Source organism: Macaca mulatta, chromosome 1, assembly GCF_049350105.2.
Source record: "Macaca mulatta isolate MMU2019108-1 chromosome 1, T2T-MMU8v2.0, whole genome shotgun sequence".
Taxonomy (NCBI): domain Eukaryota; kingdom Metazoa; phylum Chordata; class Mammalia; order Primates; family Cercopithecidae; genus Macaca; species Macaca mulatta.
Window position 1 is genome coordinate 170,601,061 of NC_133406.1, and position 27,258 is coordinate 170,628,318.

Here is a 27,258-nt window from a genome sequence, read left to right on the forward strand (position 1 = left end):
TCCTATGATACCTAATTACAAGAATGGGAATTTCGTTTTATTCAAAAGAAAAACAAAAATAGAATAGAAACACAAAAAAGCAAACCAAATAGTTGTACAAGTACAGAATGTTAAAATAACTATGGGTTTTGCTTTTTTTTCCCTTATGTTCTACACATTCAGTACTCAGGTCATCTTGTTTGTATTGATTAGACTTTCAAACTTGTATACCAAAATTATGACTGGAACTCTGCATGGTAGCTCTGGTTTCACTCAGGTTCAAGCTTCTGATCCTGTTCAAGAATTTCTATTGGGAATCAAAAACAGCCTTAATGACCAGGAAGAGAGGATGATTATCAGCTAATTATGAACTTGTATTTCTTCTTAGAAGGACATTATTGAAACAAGAATGATGAATTTGCAGTGGTCCGAGTAGATTCTCTTACCCTTATGAACAAAGTGATGATGATGATGATGACAATGATGATAATGGCCATAAATTACATGGCACTAATTACATCTGCTGTGGTGCTACTATGCTAAACACTCTCTATTGTCCTTGTTAATTATTTAAAAGACAACCTTATTTTTTTATCATTATGTGGCATTCAAATTATTTATTATCATCTTTTTTTTTTTTTGTTCTGCAGATAAGGAAATGAAGGCTCAGTGAGGTAAAATCACAATTCTAAGTCACAAACCTAATAAGTGGTAGAGCCAGGATTTGAACTGAGATCTGTGCTACTCAAAGATCTATGTGATACTGTGTATGCAGTATTGTCTATCCTAAGAATAGCTCATTTCTCACATGGGTTTCACAAAGTAAAGTTAACTATCCAACAAAGGAAACAAATCACTAATTTTGTTTCTATAATTTCTTTTATAGAGGCTAGAGGAATAGAGTTCCTTTTGGAAAAGTGGGCAAAGTTTTGGGGACTGCTTCCATGGGCAATGCTTCCATGGGCAAAGGAAGTTTTTGGTAGAAAATAGAATTTAGTGGGGATTCCATTGCAAGTAGATTGAACCATATTTTCTTTCTGGTGAGGAGACAGAAGTGGGAGAGAAAGAAAAGGTAAAATGTCCTTTTTCACACAATTGCCCTTCCACTGTTCAAACTACATCTTGGCTGCTACTGCCATAAAGAAAAGAAGCCTCAGGAAGAAGTCAAAGGAAAGAAAGCAAGCTTATTTCTGAGCTTTTGAGAGTTTAGGCCTAGCATGAATAAAAGTAATTTAAGGAAAATTTTGAGGGTAATTGACAATTCTCTGTTACTGGAAGAAAGATGTTCCTCTATAGAAAAAAATTGGGCTGAATCTCCTAACAAAGAGAAAAATGGAGAACATTTTTGGATGGTGAACATGTATCTTGGTAGTTACTTGCAGAAGGATTAAAGGAGGATGAGGAAGGAATTGGCATATAATTCTCTTGAGAAAGAAGAGAGAATGATTTACCGTAGGCTTCTTCTGTGTCAATAACTGTACTTGGAGCTGTATACAAATAGCTGTTATATTTTCTGTTTTGTGTTTTTTTTAAGATAAAGAAACCAAGGATCGAAAAGGTTTTAGGAACTCGTTAAGGTCACAAGGTGGAGCCAAGATTTCAATTCATGTGTGCTAGATTTAAAAGCCCTACCCCTTGATTCTTAAACTGTACTCTGAGGCACCCATGGGTGTTGCTGCAATTAACAGGGACACTGTGAGTTATATTAAATGTTTGAGGGAAACAAAGCAATACTTGACATTAGACAGACACTGTGCAAATGGCTAGCTTGAGATAGCTCTCAGTTACAACATTAGATTGCACATTCTTTTTGATGAAAATCCTTGGCCGGGCATGCTGGCTCATGCCTGTAATCCCAGCACTTTGGGAGGCCAAGGTGGGTGGATTATGATGTCAGGAGATCGAGATCATCCTGGCCAACACGGTGAAACCCCGTCTCTACTAAAAATACAAAAATTAGCTGGCTGTGCTGGCACGTGCCTGTAATCCCAGCTACTCAGGAGGCTGAGGCAGGAGAATCGTTAGAACCAGGGAGTTGGAGGTTGCAGTGAGCTGAGATCACACCACTGCACTCCAGCCTGGCAACAGAGCGAGACTCCATCTCAAAAAAATAAAAAACAAAAAACAAAAACAAAAAACCAAAATCCTTGTGAGGCTGGGTTTTTGGTGGTTGCTGTGATCAAAAACCAAGTGGCATTTGAAAATCAATGAGAAACAGAAATTAAAATTGTGGTGTCTACTATGATTCCTAGCTGTGAGAAGATAGGTGGTGTTTAACAGGTGCATGTATGCCATTAATATTTTGGCTTTGATTTGGTAAGAATAAGGTAAAAATTTTCTCTTTCAATTTAATTGCATTGATTTTTTCAATGACCACAAAGTAGGGCATAAATATTTACTAAGCTGTTTGGGAATAACAAATGAAACTCCTAGGTATTTATTTTTGTCTAGGATCACCATTACATCACTGAGACGCTGTGGGCATTTATATACCAAGAGTGTATTGAACACACAGGTGATGAAGTGTGGATAGGTATCAATTAATTAAATTATTAATTCAAAAAAACCTCAGAACTTCTCCTTGATTTCAATGAATATCTAATTGAATGGAGAGACAGACATGTTACCAGAGTCATTATACTAGACTATATCAATCATTCATTTATTCAACAAATATTTATTTTGCTCCTACTCTATCCTAGGCACTGTGCTAGACTCAGGCAATAAAAGGACGGGCAAGAAAGAAAGCATCCCTGCCTTCATGAAACTCACAGTCTGAAGTCAATAAACAAAGTAATCATAACTGTTCATCATATTTAATGTGATAATGTGACGTGACAGAGAATATCAGAGGGTCTAACTGATCAGGGTGACCAGGGAAGGCCTTCCTGCTGAGGTGACCTTTAAGCTGAAACTTGAAGAATGAGGAAGTGCTAGCCATATAAAGAGATCTGGGGAAAAGGCAAATGCAAACTGTACAAGGCATTATAAAGGAAAATCTCCCTGTCCTCCTTCTTCTTATGGCTCTGCCAGCCCTGTTCTTTGTCTGGCATAATGTATGTTAAAACTACTGGCATATAGTTGGCAAATGAAAGTGAGCAATAAATATTTACCTTTCCTTTTTCCCCTTAGTTGCATTTGTAATCTTTCTACCTTATTTAATTTTTCTGTTTTCCACTTCTGGTCCTGCCTACCTTTATTCTTTTCTGGGGGTTTTTCTATATTTAATCACATGAATAAATATATCATGCAGTGTATAATACCCTCTTCCATATCCTTGGCAGTGTGAACTAATAATAATGACCCAAAAAATGGCATACAAGTGCAAAACATAAATATTTAGTATGCACTGATCAGCTAAATGCTTGATTATCTGCATTTATTAAATCTGGACATTGAAAAATAGAGTGTGAACCTTTACTTTGGCTGCAGTTATTTTGAGACAGGAGGATAATACAGAAAGCAACAGTTCCTCCTTGCTCTAGGATGGTTAAAAGTTAGAGAGAGAAGATCTACAATCTCAATTTTAGATAAAGTATTGAAATTGCCAGTGAAATTTCTGTTCAAGAGGAAAAGACTAGTAGAAGAAAGCTAAGAAAGGGGTGGTGCAAATCACACAGACAAATTTAAAGCCGAAAGTTGAGCTTTAATCTTAGCCTGAGCAATAAGGAGTCACTGTAGTGTTTTTAAGGAGGGCAAAGAAATGATTAGAATTCTGTTTTAGGAAGACCATTGACAAGGCAATGAGGAGGCTGGGGACAAGGGAAGCCAAAAAAACAGATATTTTTTATAGTAATGCAGGACAGAATTGAGGGCCTGAAGAGGTAGAAATGATACACTTAGGTGAGAATGCACAGGCTTTGGTAATTATTTGGAAGACACAGGAAGTGGAGAGAAAGAAGGAAGAAGAAATAAGGACATCTCTCAAATTTCTAGCTTGAGTGAAATGGAAGATAATGGTGCCAGTGAGATCAAGATCAGGAACACGAAAGCAAAAGCAAGTTTACAAAGGAAACATTAAATCTAATTTTAGATTGGTTATGCTTGACCTGATTCTGGGACAGTTTTAAGATTTATTATTAAATTCATGACCAAAGCCTCGTCTATCCCATCCCTGCATGAAGACATTTTAGACTCTTATTTTATAGTAAAATTATCCAGTTTATAGATTTTCATGACCATCAGTTATTTTGATGTCAAACTGTGATTACAGGATATTTAAATATAAAATGTATATGTATGTATTTAATGTGTATCTGCTAAATGTTGGTTTCCTTCCCCTTTATATTGCAGCAATATCTTTGAGATAAAAGAACAGTCTGTTGCTTTACTATAATATGTGCATAATATTTTAGAAAGGAAAAAGTATAGTGATACTGATTTTATAAGCAAAAAACAATGAAAATGAATGTTAACATTTTTTTCCCTTAGAAATCTAGGTGTATTCCCCTCCTCTAGGGTAGGTTGGTACCTCTGCTGGCAGATATGCACACTATGCTTATTTTTGCTCAAGCTCTTCCCTTTGCTTGGAATGCCCTCCTCCCTTTTCCTCTCTAACAGAATCACCCTACCTTTAATACACAGTCTAAACTAAACTTAGAGCATTATATTCGCCATCACTCAACTAACCATGGGATCATATTTTAAATAATATGCTCTTTAATTGTTTCATGTGTCTTAAGTGTATCTGAGTCGGCTTTAAATTATTGGGGGATTACAGACACATTTTATATTTCTTTTTTCTCTCTCACAGTATTTGGCACAGTGTTACATATACAGTTGGTGTTTAATAAATGCAACAAAATGATGCTCTGAAATGCAGATTTGTAAAAGAGTTTTGCCAATCTAGATTTTGGAGAAGTAGTTATGCGAACTTACAGATGTACTCAGATCAATTATGTTTCTAATGAAGATAAAAATATGATAACCAAATTAGCTGAAGAGGTGATGAAATAGTAGAGGTGGCGTTAGTGTAGTTGAATTCTTTTCAGACCACAAAATCAATAAGGATGGATTTCTAACTCATTCTAAAATATAGGAATTAAGCTTCACATGACTAGATTCCATAAATCTAAATTTCAAAGTTATATCCTTCTTTTATTGTTAATCAGTGTTTCCTAGAAAAGTTGTAAGCCAAAGATAAAAACATTTTAAAAATTGTGCTCTAGATCTAATTAGGAATTTTATGAGATTTGCATAATAGAAAATCTTGGATTAGTCTTTCTTAATGATTAATACAATAAAAGTTTGGGGTAGCCAAAATAATGTCACTAATATGATATAATGCACTCACTGGCCAGGCCTTGCTGGGTGATGAACTTATTCATTCTGTGTGTATTGGAACTTTTGGAGCTATGTTAATGATTTTTGGCCATGAGGGTATCATTTTTCTATGATTGATTAAATGCAACCCTCATAGTTTGAAAAAGTAGAGAGATCATTTATATTTTAGGGGAAAAATGCACTTATCAAGGAAGATCTATTCAGTTAAAAAACATATTTAAAATTCCAAAAAATCCAAACCACACTGGCAATTACCAATAACCTTCAAGTACCTCCACTGTAATCTCCTTTGGGGCTACCGGCCACTTGTGTTCATATTTTTCTTTCACAGTTTGCTCCGTGTTAGCAGTTGGATTTGAATTCTCAACACGCACTCCATGGCTTGGCTTACCCACCAAATTTTGAACAGATTTTACCATATTCTTTAAATCCTCTGGGTAAGGAGTTGGATATCGTTTTAGGTTTATTTCAACCTAGAAGTTTACAAAAAGAAATTTAACATAAAAATGACTTCAGCAAGCATGTTCACAAAACTACCCCATTTTATATTCAGTAGTATAATCAAATGCAATACAGTGAGTGTTGAGCTGGCTGAGAAACTGTTATAGAGTAGGACGCATAGTGTTTTCATATTTAGCCTTGTGGGACTTCCCACCCCTTCCCATTCTTCTAGATTATAAACTAATTTTGAATCATATTCTGTCTTTAGACCTACCCTATAGATGGCTGAAATAGCAGTAGGTCAAAACACTTAAGTGATTGGTAATTTGAAAAATTTAATCACGTTATACCAGCTGCTTTCTTACTTTAGACACTGTTCTCTTCCTTATTTTAATATTTGTAAGTAATTATGTTGATATTAAGAGTATCTTTTGAGTATCAATGCAGGTGATGGGAGGAGACCCAACAAGCTTTACAAGTAGAGTTGCATATTAAAAAATGGGGAGTTGACAATATCTGCTGCCCAAATATGCATTAGCCTTTGTTAAACAGTTGGTATGTTATATCAAAAGGTAGACTAGCTAATTCTCATTAATCCCTAAGGGAAAAAAATGCTTCAGGGTAGTTTTTATATTTACTTTTTACCCTAAGAAAGTGACATGCTTCTTGAGTAATATCTTATAATGAAGAGAAATTAAAAATTGGGACCACTTTCTAACATATTTTAGGGACATGTGTAAATTTTGGCTTTTATCGATCCAGCTACTTATTTCCATTCTTGAATTCATTTTAGGGTATCAATCTAACTTTTGGGAACACATGTTAATGACTATTCTTAGCATTAAATTTAGAGGTAGAAAATATGAGACATTCCATATAGAATATTTCATCATCAGGGTACTTGTTATAACATATTTAAAATAGAATAAGTACAAGTTGTGCATGCTAATTTGCTAATTAAAAGGGACTGGGAAAAAAAGGATTTACTTGGCCTGGCTTGTTCCAACAATCATGTTTTGCATCTGAGTAGAATCAACTTTACAAAATGAAATGATTTATGTGATTGTGGTAGGTATGTATCTGTGGAAAGTGTGTGTGGGGGTGAGAGGGTAAGAGAAGAGAAGGCGAAAGAGAAGCAGTGAAAGGAAGAGGAAGACTGGAAAAGGGAGAGAAAAAAAGAGTGAGGGGCACATACGCACCCACCCCCACACACCCATGTAATTCATGGGATGTAAGTAACTATGATGGTGATATAGATCTGAAAATTATGAATATGAATTCAAACACTTTTGCCCATCTGCAGTTTTAGCAAATCCACCAACTGTGTTATTCTTCTCAGTATTTTGTCTTCCTTGTGGCTCATTTTTCTCATCAAATACTGGAATTGGACTTCACTAGATGACTTCTAACATTCCTTTTAATATTAAAGATATAAAATTATATTCCAGTAAATATTTGGAAAACAAATGAAAAACCAGATAATTTTGTTAATGTAAGTGCTATTTAAATGTAGTTTAATCTCTTTAAACTCTCAAATAAATAAGGATGACATTGATAATATATAGAAATATAGCTACAAAAATATAACCCAAAACAAAGTTAGAATTGACAGAAAAAAAATGTAAGTTGTTAGATTGTAATATAAATAAATCCCAGGGTACTTAATTTGTAATGTATTCTTAAATAAACATAAAAGGAATGATATGACTAGTAGACAAAGTCCATTGGGATACATGCATTCTTAGATCTGTTGTTTAAATTGGTATTAGAAATGTTAATCACAAATTAAGTATAATTTAAAAATTATATCATTGAACTTGTTTAAAAGTACTTGACATCAAAGTGCTAGAAGTAAAAAAAAAAATTACATTAAAAATGTAAGTTGTAGAATGCTATGACTATCATGCCAATTAAGAACATTTTATTTTTTAATAACCAGCTGTATGTGAATAAAAAATAAGCTAAAGTAGGGCATTAAATTAAAATTCTATGCAACTTAAAAAACCCCTAACACTAAAACTACACTTATAAATTGAATGGAAGGCAAAAGAAATGTGAAGTGTTCTTCCTTAATTGAATTAAATACTTCATTGAATAATGTAATGTATTTTTTGTTAGATGCTATGTCCCATCTGACACAATTAGATCACTATTTGACATGGTACTAATATTTTCTGGTTATTTTATAAGCAAGTACATGTGATATTTTGGTCACATCACCAGAAGATGTTTGAATATTTTATTCTTGTGACAACAATTACATCTAGAAATAGATTTACTATGCATTAATACAGCTTAAGCCCCACACCTCTTCCAAAGTCTTGTGAGGGGTCTTATTATATACAGAGTCATTTTATATTCTTTTCCTGAAAGAGGATCCCCCTTAAATTGAGGAAGTTCCAGGTCTTATAAAGCTTGGATTTGTTTCACCTAAAAAGTAAGCTCCTTGCTTCTCACTTACTAGCCTACTAGCAGAATTGACTGGCCTTGGAGTCAGAAGATTTAAATTTAAGTCATAGATTTATTCCCAACTAGCTATCATCCACTAATCTTTCTGTTGTTTCTACTCATGTAAAATGGAAATGATAATGTATTTCCTACACATTTGAGTTAATCTGGAGCTAAAATGTGAAAAATGTGAAAGTTCTTGGAAAATCTGTAAGTTCTATGAAGAGATGAGATACTATTTCTAAGGTCACATTTTACTTAATATATTTTAAAAATCTGGATTCCTTTTGGTGATTTTGACTCTACTCTGTATATGTCTAAACATAATATCTGTTAACTGTCTGGATCTTTTTTTCAATTATATGTAGCAACAGTTATTTAATTCAGTATCTCCCATGTTCCAGTCACCATGATAAATGTTTTATAGGGATATTTAATTTATTATTAATTATTTACATAAACATTATTATAAATTCTACAGGTTTAAATATAAATTAATATTTATACACTAAATAATAAATGATTAATTATTAAAAATTATATAATTAATCATTATATAAAATCTCACTTAAGTTTCACAACCCATTGCAGCAGCTGTTGCCACTTTACAGAAAAAAAGTGTATCTCAGACCATGTAAGTAACTTGCCTAAGATTACATAGCTAGTAGATGCAATATGCAAACTTAGGTCTTTTGACTCCAATGCTTATGCTAGCTCAGAGTATGGGTGCAGCACATATTTGTACAATATTGTGGAAGAAATACTGTAAGTTTAAAATGTGAATTTCTCTGAGTTAAATGGCAAAATAATTTCTATTTTTTAAATAAAGCTAAGTAACACAATATTTTATAATTTTTTAAGATAAAACTATATTTTATCATTGTATTATGTTTGGAAGCTCTACGCAAGCATATTTTATGCCCATTTATAGATTGCTTTGCTTTATTTTTCAGTGGATATATGCAGTGCCTCAGAAGTGAATATGATCATAAACCCAGTTATACTAATAGTTAAGTAATACCCAAATACAAGAGCAATTTTTCTATATATCTAAATATATAGACTATAAATGTTTTCTTATTCCAATATGAGATAAAATATATAAATTCATTTATTATACACAAAGGTAGGAAAATAAATTATATTCTTGCAAAAGTGTGTTGTGTTGATCACTCACTATAAAGTATTTGCTCAGTTCACATATACATTTGATTAAAATGCAAGATTTTTACTAAAATATTACTTTAATTTTGAAAAACAGAAATGTTTCACAGCATTCTTTGTATCTTAGATGTAAATAAAGTGCAGTAAATGCAAATAGCAGCTGCAAGATGTTGGAGACCCCCAAAAATTCAGCAATAAAGAATCACTTAAGGTTAATAGCTAGGGCATTTAGGGCATTTAGAAATGATATCTTGAATTCACACAGAACTGTTTTTTTATATATTATATTATATTACGTAATATAATATATTATATTTCACATCATGATCAAATTCTAATTTGATTTGATTGCAAATTCCAGTAAGAGAAATATTAGTTAATACTTTGATCATTGATAGTTAAATATTATATTACTTTGAGAATTAGTTGGAATGATATACAAAGAAAAGAAACTTATAGCAGTTTTAGTTAGGAAAATGCATTCTCAGCTTGCCTTATATTATAGCAAAAATATAAGACAATGGATAAGTATCTAGTCCATTACATGTGGATAGTAAAGTTTACAAGACATGCAGTGTTCTTTCATATTCCAGTAAAACATGTTTTCCCCCCCATTAACCTCTTAAAACACCCAACCACAAAGATAAGGAAGCCCTACTTGCCACAACTCCCAATTCAATCTTCTCTTACAGGAATTCATATGATCTGTGTTTTCAAATTAAAGGAAATTGATGCTTTTCAACAGATTGTCTATTTTTGTGCTTAAAGGCCACTCTCAGCAAATCTCAATTTAATCTGATACTATTTTAAGAATTAAGTTTTAGCTATTTAATCTCCCCCAGAATTCACATTATAAAAAATGTGCATATATGTGGAGGGGACAATTTAGAATGCATCAATAGTGTCATCAACATTCTGCCCAACTATTGGTATTCCCACACTTTAAATTAAAGAAAAAAAAAGTACTCAACTCAAAAACCATGCCAGATATCCCACCAATAGGCACCTCACATTGATTTTCCCTCCCCTCTGGCTCAGTCCTCCCCACCCCATTGCCAATGTCAATAAACAAAATGTTAAATTGAGATGAAACACTGGCAATTTGAAGGTTTCTATGTGATCAACATTTCTTACCCCAAATCATGCAGAACATACCCCATAAACCACTGTTCCAAGGTTGCCTCTACATGGGAGATTCTCCTACCCCAGACACCTAGGCCTACCTGTCTGCCACTTAGAGAGGGAAGAGTGGTGGATTGTGCTGCAACTGGCAATGGAGTACACATGCTCCTGTCCTGCTGGAGGCCAGTTATACAACCCCATGCCAGCTGTGGGTCATTCTGGGGGACGGGCATATCTTGGATCTGCTGATCACACCTGGCCCATGGTGTGCAGCAATCGCCAGACAGTCTGGCAGGTTGGAGAGTAATCCCACGCTGGCCCCTTTCCCAGGGGGCTTGGCAGGAGAGATCCTGTGGGAGAAGGAATCTCCATTTTCTGGGAGAAAGAGGAGCACTGTAGCAATACTTTCACTTTATCATTTTTCTAGTCTCTTTTTCTTTCACTCTGAGTTATGCATTTAAAACAATGATCATAAAATTAGTTTTAAATCCACATATAAAACAACACTAATTTTATATGATGCTAAAGGGTCACAATTTCTTCACACAATGCAGCATTCATACTACACTATACAGACTATAAGTAGGGCATTATACTCTAGTCCATTTGAAAGTGGAAAGCATAGGTCAATGATTCCTTTTTAAATTTCATGTAAATTAAAGGTAAAATGGTGCTGAATTTAATGTACATGTAATGAACCAGAAAAGTGTGATTAATTCAGTGTAAGATTACAATATATTCTATTCATCATACTTCCATGATGATTTATTTAGAAGTTTGTTTGTGCTCTAATTTGTCCAATAGCCAATGGCATTGGAAATATTCAAATTAGTCAAAACTGAATAGTTTGAGATTTTGAAACACACACTGTTTCATTAATACATAAATAAACCAAATGTAAATAAACACAGAGTAAAAACACTCTAAAGTATAATGAACCTACTCTGATTATAAACAAACTTGAACACATAACACACAAACAGGGCTTCTAAATAACCATAAGCATTTACTATATTTTAAGTTTTCATTGACACATATACCAGAGTATATTAAATGCACTTTCTTCTTGCATTCTTTGAATAGAGAATTTCAGGAAGAAGCATGTAATTTTTGGTAATTCAATGAAATATAAAGATGAATCAGAAGTCTGGTATAGAATGCATCATCCATTGGTTCTGGATTTAACATAAGAAATCCGTAAAAGAACTGAAATGTTCTGAAGGTTTGTTTTCAGTTTAGCATTATTTTTTCCAGGAATTCACAAGTTCAAAAAGATGCCTCTTTGGCTGTTAGACAGCACTAATCAACTATCCAGAGACATGTTTTTAAACCCAAATCTTTAACAAAATTGTTATTTTGGATTTGGGAATCCATTTTGGGTTCTCCGTAACGATATTAGTAGGCCTTGCCAGTAAGTGCTCATGTGCTGATTTAAGAAATAAAGTTTAGAAAATGTGGAAAGGAGAGGACGGAGACAAACATAACGCACAACCTAGCTTTATTAATAGAACATATATGCAATTATAAAGGTAATTAGTCACTAAGAGTGAGAGCTGTTAGTAGCCATGATAGAAAAAGTACACATACAATGTTATAAAAAGTAAATGAGAGATTCAAGATGCTGCCATGACAATGTGAAAATGTGATGCTGATAAAATCTAAATCAATTCTGATGATAATTAAAATTTTAAGTAATGGAGAAATACAGATTTTAAAATTCAATCTTGTTACTTGACTTAGTAGTCCCTATAAAAGACCTTTTAAAATATACTTTGAGGTGAAAAAAAAATTGAAGTTATGTTCCCTAAGGAACATCACCTGCCATTAGGCACTAATCTTCCTTAAAATTTGTCCTCACATTTAAGGAAACTCATAAATTCTTCTTGAATAGCCCAAGGACACAAAGCCTTTCAGAGATTTTAACGCCAATGCAATATATTAATCTGTTGGCCCTTCCAGAAATGTTTATTTTGGCCTCATTCAGTCTGCATGATGCTTTGCTCAGTGATTAAAAAAAAAATCATTGTAGTGTGTAGTGTGTCAACAATGAAATAAGGTTCTTAGATGAAGTCGATCATACAGATTTTTTTTTCTACTTTCTCTCAGCTTGAATCTCTCTCATGCAGTTATTCTGTTGGATGAGGTGGCATTTCAAATTTGCTCACTCAGATTTGGGACATTAGTCTCATTCTGAAGCACACCAATGCTTCCAGAACTACCAGCATGCTGTAATGAAAGGTACCGCCATGAGACTTGAAGAGGTGTCTGACTTTGTCCCAAAATCTATCTGAATAAGAACAATGGGCAAACAAAAAGATAAGGAGAACAAAGAGGAAACAAAAGCTAAAAGGTTCACCTTAACTTTCCCGGCATTTTCATCATCTTCTTTTTTGTCTTCAAATTCAAAGGCAACAGTCATGCGTTGTTGTCTCTGCTCTTCCCACAGTGTAGGGTTAAAGCTGTCACTGTCTGACTGGAAATCTACAGTTAGATTCCAAAGTATTATTGCTTTTTTAAAAAACAATTTTATACAAAGTATTTAATACAGTATGCAAAAATGGTGATAGATACTACAAACAAGTACAAAAATAAAGAAGAAAGAAAGAAAAAAAGAAAGACAAAGAAGGAAAGAGAAACAAAAGAATAAAATTCCCTTGATATTTATTACATGGCCTTTTGTAATCTTAACTCAAATTCAGTACTCCTAAAATACTCAGGATTGGGAAATTTTCTAGTGTAGGAAATGGGCTCCCCATAGGACAATATAATAATATAGAGAGTTGGAGCGAGCATTTTAAAGCGTTATCTTTTACAATCCTTACAACAACATAATGGTACTACTAATCTCATCCTTATTTTACTAATGAGTTTGAAGAGACTTGCTCAAAGTGTTAGGAGACTTCTCAGTGGCTAGTGCAGGATTCTGTTCCTGTCTAAATAGAATCCTTATTTGTAACTGCTAAACTCTATAAAAATTCCTTTTATAAAAGTTACCACATAACATTATAACATTTACTTTGCAATAAGGTATCTAAGATTGCAACCTTTTCCTTTTATTGTGGGGTCAATGAGGGGAGCTTGTTTTTATGGTAGAGAATGTGGAAAGTATAGTCTGTTTCAATTAGTTTAAATATGTCAAATTAACAAGGAAATGGCTTATAAATCTTTAATTTACATAAAATGTTGGTTAATGATAATATTTTCTTTGCAACATTATGGTAAAGATCACATGAAAATGCAATGGAAGTACTTAGTTAAGGCTAAATTATTTTCCAAAGGAGGTCCTTTATCATACATGTCTTTCTTTGTTACAAGGGATTCTGAAAACTCATTTATTACACTCCTGCCTGGAAAACCAAAGGATGACTTACTTTAAATTCAAGGAAACTTTTCAATTACCAACCTTTCTTTTCTCAAAGAAAAAAGCAGAAACAAAAGCAAGCTCAGCTAGTCTAATTCTTTAACACTCCACCTTACCTAACTGAATCTACGTTGGGACAAATTAGGGATTCAATCTGTGAGATCACATCTCAGAAATGACCAGTGAATGAGAGATACTTTTCATTGTTTCTCCTATATTCTTTTGAAGTTAAATATTTTGATAATATAGAGCTATTAAAATGAAAACATAAGTAAAGCTGCATGAATATAACATAATCCTTACTTAAGATGTCTCTTATAAAATATATAAACATGGGGGCTTTTCTTTTATCAATTCAAAAGATTAATTTTATTGACTTATAAAAATGCATATGAAAACAATCTTTTCTTTTCCTACTTATATAGACAAAATTTAAAGAAAAATATCCTAAAAATTCCAAAATGATTCACTTACATTTGGAGGTCAAAGACCAAAGTAATTTATTATAATTATCCCTGGAAATAAAAAATACATAAACAAATGGTTTCTTTTACAAGTTGGCCTCATTCACATGGATTGGGTAGATTTAATCCATGGCTGGATTAAAATGAGTTTACTCTTCCAAGAATTATTTTTACTCTATAACTGTAGAAAATGTGCATATCAGCTTGTGTTGGTTTGGGCTAAGGAGCCTACACTAAGTTTCAAATAGCAAAGGACAAAGCTCTTTTAACCTTTTTAAATGAATAATGTGATCATAGAAGAGAAGATTTAATTATTGAAAAAGGATTTGGGGTTTGATCTGGGGTTTTGGTTAGGGGAACTCAACTTGAAAAAGAAAGAATGGTCTTATTTGCAAGTATCTATTTATGGTTAACTTAGACCATGAAATAATTTGAGTCCAGAGATCATTGGACTAGATGTTTAAATTGTGTTCATGCAATAAGTGAACACAGCAACTAAACCAGTTCATTGAAACTTCCTTAGGATCTGACTGCTCTTAGCTCATTTCAGTTAGCTGGGTACCAGATTTGCTTTACTAGTCATGTGTCTTGCAATCCATAAAGAGAAATAGTTGCTCCTAAAAATCAACAATATTTTTATGTAAGATATAAAGATGAAGAGTTTTGTTTTGGAAGCTTACCTAAAATAGAGTAGAAAACAAGACTTAGGCTTAAAATATATCCCCAAATGATATTTGTGTATCATGTAATTATCTTTACAGGCTTGTCCATGTGCCAGTACTCCTGGCCAGAGATTCAAATAAAATTAGTCATTTCTATCCATAATCATTATAAGTAGAGAAGAAATTTCTACTGACAATTTACCTTCATCACCACGAGGCTGCTGGGGAAACATGTAGTTAGTCAATACTCTTTGCTTTGTTTCTGGATGGGCTTCTGTTTGTAAAGGGATAAGGGCTTTGGACTAGAAGCAAAGAACATACAACTTAGATGAATACAATTGCAAATATATAACAGTCAATAGTCTGGTCTCACCCAGATAAACATTGGGGAAAAAAAGTGAAAAAAAAGGAAATAAAATAAGAAATTACAACATGAAATAACACTATTACTGAGGAATATTTTCATATCCTAAGATTTTCATAATAAAGTTTTCTTCTTCTTTAGTATACCCTTTTATAAAACTTCCCAAAACCTATTCAACTGAGCAATGTCAGATTTAATCCTGAAGAGTTCAAAATGTGTTAAATTGTTTCAACTAAGTAAGGTTTTGGTATGGTTCTATATGCCTATTCATTTTCATGGATTGTTGCCCTAGAAAGACAAATGGAATTTGCTATCAAATTTATGCTATGCAAGATCATCTATGAATTTAATTAGGTTAAAACAGCATTCATTTATTTATAAGAGATATTTTTATAGCCAAAGACAGAGTCCACTTTATAGATAAGCAACTGTACTTGTACCTAATATATATCATAATATATTGACCTCTGTGCATATTTCATTCTGTTATTAATTTGATTTCAGAAATATTCACTTTGAAGGGGTATTCTAGAACTCTTACATTCCATGTCAGAAATATATTGGAAATGATATTATCTAATATACTAAAAATCTGCTTATTTAATGATATTAATAGGAGTGAAACACAAAGGGGATTTTTGATATCAGTTTGTCTTATGAAACTGAATCATAACCACATTACATTAATGTTCTAAATAAAAGTTAAATGATGCAGTCACTGCTCTGTTCATTCTCCCATAAGAATAATAAATCATATTTTTTTCCCACAATGCAATATTGTGGAATATACTATTACATTAGCATAGTTCACATTGATTCCAGAAATTATTTATGATGATATGTTGATACCTTGAAAAATCTACAGTTCATTGATAAGATTTGAATTTGAATTACTAATTTTTGACTCAGTAGATGGAAGCAAATGCTGTAATTACTGTAGGAACACAAACAATATTCTTATATTTACATTTTATAATTTGTAAAGGTTATTTTAAATTTTCCACAAAAGTGTCCAATGACTGTAAGTATGAATAATTCATGTACCAGTAATGCTACTTTTATGCTCAGAAAATGACGAACTAAATCCAAGATGAATTGTTTTCATTTAGCCATTCATAGTTGAGGATAGGTGTATCAAAATTTAAGGATCACAAGAGAAAAGAGGACCAATAAACTGTATAAAAATTGTCTATCATTAGTTCTTCTGTAGGTAAATCAGAAACCTTCAATGATTTCTTGTTATTTTCCAGTTAATAAAATTATTTACTAATGCAATATTACTGATTCAATTAAAATATATGTTTTCAAGAGGATAAAAAATAATATCAAAACAATTTTATAGAAAATACTAATAGTTGCCAAAAAGATATTGCAAATTCCTTTTTTTTTTTTTTTTTTTTCTGAGACAGAGTCTCACTCTGTCGCCCAGGCTGGAGTGCAGTGGTGTGATTTAGGCTCACTGCAACCTGTGCCCCCTGGGTTCGAGCGATTCTCCTGCCTCAGCCTCCCAAGTAGCTGAGATTACAGGCATGCACCACTGTGTCTGGCTAATTTTGTATTTTTAGTAGAGGCCAATGTTTCACCACATTGGTCAGGCTGGTCTTGAACTCCTGACCTCAAGTGATCTGTGTGCCTCAGCTTCCCAAAGTGTTGAGATTACAGCATGAGCCACTGCGCCCGGCCTGATGTTTCAAATTTCTTGAATGAAGTTTTTGAATTAAGTTGATTATAATTAAAAGGATAAGAAGAAAAAGGAACACAGAGGATAATAATTCCCTGTTGTGGGGATTGTGGTAACAATTTCTTATACTTTACCTTCAGAGATATAATTAAAGTACATCCTCTAAGGACATACATGTACCACCTAGAGGTTAAAAAGCTATAAAAATGATCATTTTGTGTATTAGATCTCAGAGAATGAAGTAGATGTTAAATAGAAGTATTTAAGGAGGGTGGGGCTTACAGTACTGTTTTGACTTCAGCAATGTTTGAATTGCTATCTTTACAAAAATCTCTCTTTCAGGGGACAAAAACAACCTACATTTTGTAGTGGCTGTCAAAGGTATCTATGGGGAATAAATTAGTAATTCAAATTTTCAATTATAGTTCATCTTAATAAACAAATCAGGCAATAAAACCTTTTACCTGATTGTCAGAAAGCCACAAAGCTGCAAGCTCTTTAAGTTTGGTAAATGAGAATGGTAAATTCTTCAATCTGCAAAAACACAAAAAGTCTAATAGCATGGGTAAAGATGGATAAAAGTTCATTTCTAAGAATTATTTAACATACTCTAACTTGTTGGTTTCATTCTTTTCTCGAATCCGTTTTCCACTGAGCAGCCTGAACGATATTTTAAAAAATGAAAATATCCTATTTACAACCCTTCAAATACTTCCATTATATCTGAATAAAAATAAAAAATGGTTAACATGTATGGTTAGAGCTTAAAAGATCTGGCCCCTAAAAACCCCTCCAGAAATTTATCTGCAACTCTTTTCCTGACTCAGTCCCATCAGGACAACTGGCTCTATCAGCTTTTTTCTTTGGAACACTCTCTCCCATACTTCACTTTACTGAACCCCACATATCCATTCATTCTTAGCTTAAATACCGTCCTCTCAAAGAGGCTTTTCTTGACTCCTCATTTAAATTACTTCCCTCAATCTGGTTTCAAAGCACCTTGTATTTTCCTTCATGGAACACATTGCAGTTTTTAATTACACATTTATTTTTGTGATAATTTGCTTACTCTTTGCTATCCCTCCAAAACTGTAGGCTTGAGGGCAAAGGGCCATGCTTGTTTTACTTCTAAAGGAACGTACAGCTCCCAATAGTATGTTGACCTTCAGCAAGAATGTTCTTTTGACCTTCATGCAATGTGTAGTAGATATTCAAAGGGGGTAATCTTTAAAAAATTAGCACTTCTAAGATGTATAGCTTGATATTAGCCTTGGTATTCAATCAAAATTATGTATTTAGCTTTGGCTTCGGCCTTTGGAGGGCCAAAATACTTCACACTATCTGATATCCTTCAGATTGTGCATGATCAACACATTGTGATCACATAGGTTACCATCAAAGCTAGCTAGCAAAGCAAGTAGTACAAACAAGGCATGCCAATGAGACTTATTACTAACTTCTGGATATTCTCTTTTGAATACAGATAAACATTTTAGATTATTAATATAGAAGGAAAATTTTATTGTCTTTAATGTATTAGCATTCTGTCAGCCAATAGACAAATAAATTTATTTTGATAATGGAAGTGGGCAATCTTACAGTAATTAAAAATTAATTTTATAGTTTATGTGCAAAAGCAGTTAAACACTTCTTAAAAATCTAATAAATATGAAAAGAGATTGAAAGGCAATAAAAATATTAAAACTGTGCATTATATAACTTTAGAAAAAATATAATAACCTTTCTGAGCTAATAAATATTTATAAAATATAAACATGAATATGAAGAATAACTGTTATTAAATTATATCACAAGTCTTTTTTATATAATTGTTACAGTAACATTTATAACTTCAAGCCAAATTACCCATAAAAGTTATTCCTAACTAAAAGTTATTTCAATTCACTCAAGCCAGAAATTGTGAAGTAAGATCTTATTGGGAGAGTTTCTTACATTGTATGGGCTACATTAAAAGCAGAATGTCAATTCTCCTGCACTGAAATTACATGAGTTCAAAACTATCCAGAATCATGTAAACAACATCCATAATATCATCATCAATCCAGTCATAAATGTAGAATATGAAGGAACTGCTAGAAAAGGACAAGGCACCCTTGTTTTTCTTTCCTTTTCCAGTGATCTCTATTTCAAGTGAGCTCTTATTTGGTAACATAAATGTGCAGTACATTGACAACAGGAGCAATCTTGCAGCTGACAAGGCAGAGGAATCACTGTTCCTAACTACAATGTCAAACTTTAAAAATCTATTACATTTAAATATGAAATTATAATAATCATTACTTTTGGATGACATTTCTTATTTAATCTTTTCTCCAAACAGTTCCTTCTCTGGTGGTAATATTTAACTTTGGCCTTAACTTTAGCTGAATATTGATTTTCACCTCTGCTTGATTTACTGATTGATTTATTAATTTAAAAATACTAATTTGGCTCCAGAGTATGTTCCAGCAACTGTACTAGGACATAACTTAAGCTTATATTTCTGTCCTGATGAAGTTATTTTAAACTTCTGATATTGTGAGCTCCTCTATGTATTATTCATAAATTTTGCCCCAGCACCTAGCAGTGTGTCTGGCTCATTGTAGGTGAACTCAAGTCTGCTACAGTTGTTGAATAAGTATGTTCAAAGTATTAATAGAACTTCTAATTATTGATCATTGACAATATTTGCTAAGTATATTTTGCATATTAAGAATGAATTATTTTCATTCATAATACCAAGAATTTCCTAATCTTATTTATACGAATATAATTAGAGATTTTTAAAAATGTCTTGCCAAAAGTCAGAAACAACTTTCAATGCATTTTCCTCATTTTTCCAGGATAGTAACACAGTCGGAAGAGGAAGCAAGGTTGGTTTGACGTGACTTGCTCTGATGCATAAAGCTTTGGTGCTTCCTTGCCCCCGATACTATAAATAAAATTCCAAACTTTTTAATAAAATGTTTTATTCCCTTATGTGGGAATATTATTAACCAGTAAGTGAAGCTTTGAAATTCACATTTGTCCTTAAACTAAGAAAAAAATGAGAATTCCAATGCTTATCCTGAAACTTCCAAAATCTGATTATTCTTGTGATTCCATAAAAGCTAATCTTTGATCATTTCATTGCAAGTTCTCTCAGTCCCTTGTATTATCAATTGTCTGGCTGAAACTTATTGAAAACATAGTGATCATTTTATTTTCTTAGCAGTTATCTCTAGTCAATATTTGTTTTTATCCTTTCCTATTTGAGGATAATTATCTTTTATAGAGTAGGTGGAAACAAAGACGAATTGAGGTTTGCACTTTTTCTTTTTACTCATCTATCAATATAATGCCATTATTAGAAGTAAAGGATCTATCCTTGTTCATCCTGCTCTAAACATGACTAAATAGCCATTTCATTGTCAGTATTCTTACTAGCACTTTGATGAAATTGAAAATATACACATTGCCCAGTTAGTTTGTTGGAGACCAAAATATAGACATGAAAACACATATGTGTGCATACATACATACATACATATGCACATTTTTATTAATATATTTTATATATTTTTATTATAGTTATTTTCCATGTCTTCATATTATTATGCTTTCTGCATATGGGAAGCCTTTTGTGTATAAATTTGTGTGATTCATATTTATATAATTTTAATACATTACATATGCTTTTGATATAATCAAATAACATAATTTTGAAATACCTGGTTTAAAAAATAATTTACCTTCTGCTATTTTAAAGAAAGTATCAGTATTTGCATTCCATATACTATGAAAGGCAGAAAATGTTATCAAAACTGTAGGCAAAAAAACTATAATTTGCTTTCAGCAAATAACTAATATATGATTGTGAAATGTTGTAAAAATACCTGTTGTCACTCAAATTTAAGACTCTTAGTTTCTGCATCTGTCCAATCTCTTCAGGAAGAAATTCTAATTTGTTGGAGCGTAGAGACATGACTGTTACATTCTTACAACTTCCAATCTGTAGGTAACAAAATAAAATAGGTTAAAAAAATCAGAGCACAATACTATTTTTAATATTAAAATTTCTAATTTTTAAAACAATTTAAGTAATAGATTTTCTTATTTTTAACTTTCTTTTAATATGTGCATTGTTTTATTTTTATAATGTATCTCTTTAAAATATATGTATATTATATAAATTATTTTAGATATTAAGGCAATTTATACTAGATTTTCTTTTACATATTAAAAATGAAGAATTTTCTTTATAATTTTATGCTTAAAATACTTGCTAACATTAGTGTTTTCGTATATCATATAATTTTGTCTGTCGAAGTGAGTACTAATACATCTTTGTTTATAACAGAAGATCATACACACTCAAAAAATACAATATTGTTGACATTTCCTAGGCAAACTTAGTTTTGCTTCACATTACAGTGTTTTTTGTCATTTTTAATATATATTTTGGCTCTAAAATAATTATGTATTGTTTATTGTTGTATCATCATAAGAGTGTTTAGTAGAAAATGCTCAATTGAAAATGTACTTCACATACAGCAAACTTGAGCACAAAGTAAATTAAAAAAATACACTTCATAGTTTTTTGATATTAGTAATTAAAATACCACTTAGATGTAAAAATTAACAGAATCTCTTGGTGGATTCGGAAGTTAAACTAATATTATAATGCAACATGATACCTTAAAAAGCATATGTACATTTAAAAAGTTTGCTACAGAAATAAAAATGTAATTACTCCAAAATATTATTTATAACTATTCTGAAAACCAAAAGATAGAAATTAAGTGACTTTAAATGATATTTCTTAGCATGAATTGACTTATATTTTCTTACTTTTATTTGCATGTGAGATTTAAGTCAAATGCATTTTCTGGGTCAAATATAAGAACTTGCCATTTTAAATAGAATAATTAGCAAATATATATGTAGATAATTCCAATATTATTCACAGCTCAACTCATGAATCTACATTGCTATTCTACCCATTAAGATTTCATTCCAAAACAGATTAATTAAAAGTTAATAAATAGAAAACAAGTATATTTCTCACTTCTCTGGGTAATTCTGGAAGGAAATTCTCATCAACTGCTAATGTCCGAAGACTATGAAGGTAGCCAATAGTAGAAGGTAGTGACTCCAGTTCATTACAGCTACAGTCAAATTCTTCTAATAAAGATAAACTGAAAAGTTAAATACATTAGTTAGACATTTTAAAAGTTTAGATGGCAAAACGTTCTGAAAAAGCCACATATCCCAAATTCACCAAAATAAAAATTATTCATGTGGTGACAACATAATATTATATAAATTAATTTACCCGTTCAAATGATTTAATACCATCAAATAAGTGGTTTAACTTGGTAAAATAAATATAGTTTTTTTTCCCTTTCTTAATTTATCTGTTATTTAATAGCCATTGAAAACAACAAAATAATTTTTCATTTGTTTACAACTTAGGTGTTCTTTGTAGCCAGATGTTCAGAGTGTGTATCCTTGGAACAAGTGAATATAACTGTCATGGGGTAAGGAGAAGGGTAGAGAAGGCAGGACCAGGGGATGATTGAGTTGGGAGAAACAATAAAAAGAAAAACATTGATAAAATGCTAGGTATTTTATTAAGCATTTTAGAGAGTAAAGAAAAAAAAACAATTCTCTTCCTCATAAAAACTCCTTAAGATGTGTAATATTTTAAAGCCCATTCTACACATAAGAAGTTGAAGCTTAAAGGGGCTAACTTCTTCAAGGTCACACAAAATAACCCTGGGAATTAAATGCAGACAGTAGAGATTCACTGTATTATCCTGCCTCTTAGCAGGTTCTATGGACAGGGCTCATTTCAGCCTGCAGATGTGTTTTGTTTGATTTATACAGTGGTATTTTAGAAAGTGTTAAATTATTTAAGTATTTAAAATTTTACATAATGACCCAGATTTTTGATGCCTCTTGAAAAAGAGAAAGATCTGTCAATACTGGGTCTGTATTCTTCCATGACGAGTAATGGAAGTGGATTAACAGTTGCTGCCTTCAAATGGGCACAGTTCTTCAGTTTGCCTGCAGTTTGTCACAATCCTGACCAGTCCATACTTAGCTGGCTTTACTCCAGATCTACAGAAAGGAATCGTATGGATGTACATTGAAGTTATCACAAGGCAACAAGACACTTCAATGCCCAGTTTGAGATAGCTGGGAAAAAAGGGCCTGGCACAGAGTAAGCACCAGATACATTGCAGCTGGTGTTGGTGTTGTTGAAATTATTATTACACTGTTCTTACTATTCCTATTATATTATTATAATAGGAAGGAACCCCCAGGGGTGAAGATTCTACCAATGTAAAGGGAAAAATGAATTTGAGTTAGGTGGAGTAAGTTTGTAGAATTAGCTTCCTTTTTTTTGTTGTTGTTGTTGAGACAGAATCTTGTTCTGTCGTCCAGGCTAGAATGCAGTGGCACAATCTCAGCTCACTGCAACCTCCACTTCCTGGGTTCAAGTGATGCTCCTGTCTCAGCCTCCCGAGTAACTGGGATTACAGGCTCCCGCCACCACACCAGGCTAATTTATGTATTTTTAGTAGAGATGGGGTTTCACCATGTTAGCCAGGCTGGTCTCAAACTCCTGACCTCAAGTAATCCTCAGCCTCCCAAAGTGCTGGCATTACAGGCGTGAGCCACTGTACCTGGTCAGCATCCTTTTTTTTATGTTAAAACTAGTTAGCTTGAATGCAGTTTCCTTCTATTATTTATTTAACAATTGAACACAGAAATTAAGCATATGGGTTGAAGTCAGTTAGAATGGATTCGTGTTCCAGCTTTGTAACTTACTAACTGTATTATCTTGGGTATCAATAAATTAAACACAGACCACCACAGCTCAAAAAACAAAGCAGATTTTATTTATCTGACAGGCAAGGGAACACATGAGAGAAGAAATTCACTGAGTAGCACTCTGAGGAGAAAAAAATCAGTGACAAAAGGAGGGCTGGTGATAGTGGGTCATGATGATTATACTCACTAAGGGTTGAAAATTTGCATTATGGAGAAGGTGGGATGAGTGCACAAGTCTGTGTGCAGCTATGCAAATCAAGTACTATTGCCCATGGGTCAGGAGAAAATCTAAGGCAATTAGGACCAGTCTGATTCCGACCAGGGTCATTCAAACTTCATCACGTTAACAGATTCAGCTGGTTAGAACCAGTTGTGGTGAAACACAGCATTCAATTTTGAGTAACAGCTCTTAGGAAAGTGTTGCTTAAGTAAAAATTTTTCCTTTTATATTGACACATCATAGAAATTCTCTCTAAGCCAGTGATTCTTTATATTTACAGTGAGGATACTAATAATGCCTGCTTTGTGCAGTTATTCTAAAATGAAATGTTAAGAACGTAGCACAGCACCTGTCATAAAATACATGTTCAGTACATTTTTCCTCTTATTACCAGTAAACTGGTTAAATTTGTTTCAACATCCTTTGAGGCCCCTCGTATGTAGGGATGGTTATGTTCCTGGGATGCCAAGTGTACACAACTGTGTTACTCTGTGGATGTGTGTTTGCGGGGGCAGGAATCCATATATGTGAGAGATCTAGTAACAGAGTTTGTTTCTCAAAAAAAAAAAAAAAAAAAAGAAGTCTAGTACTGGGTCTTACATATATAATGCAGTCAATAAATTTTTTAGAATTGCATAAAAGTCTCTATCAATAGTTTGGGGTTGTGTACTCAGCAGGGAGTCATAAATACTAGGAATTTTTTAAAATAAAAATTACAGATTTATGTTCAGAGGCAGAAGTTAGAGAAGGTATTTAATGAAAATTATATGATTAAGGTTTCTCTCTCTTTTTTCTTTTTTATAAAAACGTGTACTGAAGTTAGTCTTGGTGGTTGTCACCTTGCACAATTCCAATGTGTGCACATTTCAGTTGTCATGTTTTATTAAACAACATTAGTTTCCCAACAACCTGGCTCAAATTTCAGTTACCTTAACTGAGTAACTGCATCTCAGTTTCTTCAGTCCACATATCACAATGTGAATAATAGATGCACATTGTGATCAGTAACCGGTCACATCACTTCCTTCAAAGTCTGTCAAGGATTGGTCATTGCCCATCTGTTATTTGGCAACACAGACAGCAAAATATGTGTTGCCTTCCTGTCTCTCAGCAGTAGACGGATACTATACACCAAATAATTTAACCATTAAAGCACTACAACTATTGGATAATGCTCTTGGTCACCCTAATTCTCTTGGAGATTGAAATTAAAATGTGAAAATTTGTTTTATATCACCAAGGACAACGTCATTAATCCAGCCTATAGACCAAGGAGTTATTTCAACTTTTAAAGTGCATTATCTTACACAGACTTTTGAATAGGCTATTCATGCTACAACTGGTGATCATGCAGTTTCTTTACCTGTGTTCTAGATGAAATATGACATGAAATATACAGTTTAAAACATTCAAGCATCATGGCAGAAAGTAACAATAGGTAATATGCATACAGCATAGAATAAACTTTTAGTACTGTGATGGTTAATACTGAATGTGAACTTGATTGGACTGAGGGATACAAAGTATAAATCCTGGGTGTGTCTGTGTGGGTGTTGCCAAAAGAAATTAACATTTGAGTCAGTGGGCTGGGGAAGGCAGATCCACCCTTAATCTGGTGGGAACAATCTAACCAGCTTCCAGGGAATGTAAAGCAGGCAGAAAAATGTGAAAAGGTGAGATGGGCCTAGGCTCCCAGCCTACATTTTTCTCCAGTGCTGGATGCTTCCTGCCTTCAAACATCAAACTCCAAGTTCTTCAGTTTGGGGACTAGGACTGGCTTCCTTGCTCCTCAGCTTGCTGACAGCCTATTGTGGGACCTTGTGATCGTGTTAATACTTAATAAGCTTATATATATGTGTATACACACACACACACACACACACACACACACACACATATATATCTCCTATTAGTTCTGTTCCCCTATGAGAACCCTGACTAATACAAGCATATTGTACAAAATAAATTTGAATCTAATGTAAATGGAATAATAGAAAAAATTGCTGCCCATGGAAATGCTGACACTGCTACTACTAGAAAGACTCTAGATAAGCTTCCAGAGGACTTAGTGAAGGCAAAATTATATACATAAATGAGGAAAGTGTGATGAAAAGAACGAAGATGTCCCAGAGGAAGTTGCTGGCAATAAACCTCACATTAAAGGAACTTTCAGAGATACCTCATGACACTGAAAGCACAAAAGATAAAATTTGGAAGTGGATCTAAACTTAAAAGGAAAATGACAATTCACTAATGCACAGAAAAGATGTTCACACTGTTTAACAACATATCATGAAAAGAAGGCAAGCATTGTTCAACCTAACCTTGATATTTTTTTTTAATTAAAATAAGCCTTAATTCTCAATGTTTCTAATGTTTAATATTACCATATACAAAAAAAACTATTAGTTTTACCAGTTTTTTCATTTTCCTATATATTTGTAAACTACATTAACAGTATTTAATGCTTGGACAAAAGGTTTAAAAGACCTTTTGTAAGAACAATCATAATGTTTCCCATTGATTATTAAGACTGTTTTGCACAGTTTCAGATTGCATGGTAATTTTTACTATCCCTGTGAAATATTGTGATTTATAATAAGAAATACATGTTTGACCTTCATCCAGTTCTTGGCACAGAACTCCTAAAACCCTTGGAATTGCCAAAGTGATAAGCGTCTTTCTGTATGTTAATGAAATGACTTATGGCTAAGGGCTCTGGGATAGCCTCAGAATGGGGGCTGGTTGCCAAGGGAACCACTTTGTGATTAGAGTTGGAACTTTCAGTCTCACCCCCTGACCTCTGGGGAGGGGAGAGAGGCTGAAGGTTGAGTTGATCAGCAATGGACAATGATGTGATCCATCAGCCCAATATAATGAAGACTCCATAAAAACCCAAAAGATCAAGGCTTGGAAAGTTTTCATGTTGCCAAACACACGGAAGTGCTGGGCAGGTGGCACACCCAGCAAGGACATGGAAGCATCCCTTCTCACACACCTTTCCTTTTGTACCTGTTCATGTGGCTGCTCATTTGTATCCTTTGTAATATCCTTTATAATAAACTGGTTAATGTGTTTTCCTGATTTCTGTGAGCCATTCTAGCAAGTGATTGAGCCTCAAGAGGGAGTGATAGGAAGCCCCAATTTGTAGGTGGTCAGTCAGAAGTACAGGAGGCCTGGACTTGTGGCTGGCATCTGAAGAGGGGGGATAGTTTTGTAGGACTGAGCCCTGAACCTGTGGGATCTGATT

At 33.1% G+C, this 27,258-nt stretch overlaps 1 protein-coding gene across 3 annotated transcripts in view; it reads right to left on the reverse strand.

Moving 5' to 3' along the window:
* Positions 1 to 27,258, reverse strand: part of LRRC7 (leucine rich repeat containing 7) — a 552,677-nt gene that overhangs the window by 91,991 nt on the left and 433,428 nt on the right. For all 3 annotated transcript variants that reach the window (XM_077954325.1, XM_028832544.2, XM_028832526.2), the window contains 7 exons: positions 22,017 to 22,146; positions 20,845 to 20,960; positions 17,434 to 17,503; positions 15,127 to 15,226; positions 12,794 to 12,918; positions 10,539 to 10,787; positions 5,535 to 5,735 (listed from right to left, as the gene is read on the reverse strand). In XM_077954325.1, the coding sequence (XP_077810451.1) occupies positions 5,535 to 5,735; positions 10,539 to 10,787; positions 12,794 to 12,918; positions 15,127 to 15,226; positions 17,434 to 17,503; positions 20,845 to 20,960; positions 22,017 to 22,146 (991 nt within the window). The remainder of the gene's footprint in view (positions 1 to 5,534; positions 5,736 to 10,538; positions 10,788 to 12,793; positions 12,919 to 15,126; positions 15,227 to 17,433; positions 17,504 to 20,844; positions 20,961 to 22,016; positions 22,147 to 27,258) is intronic.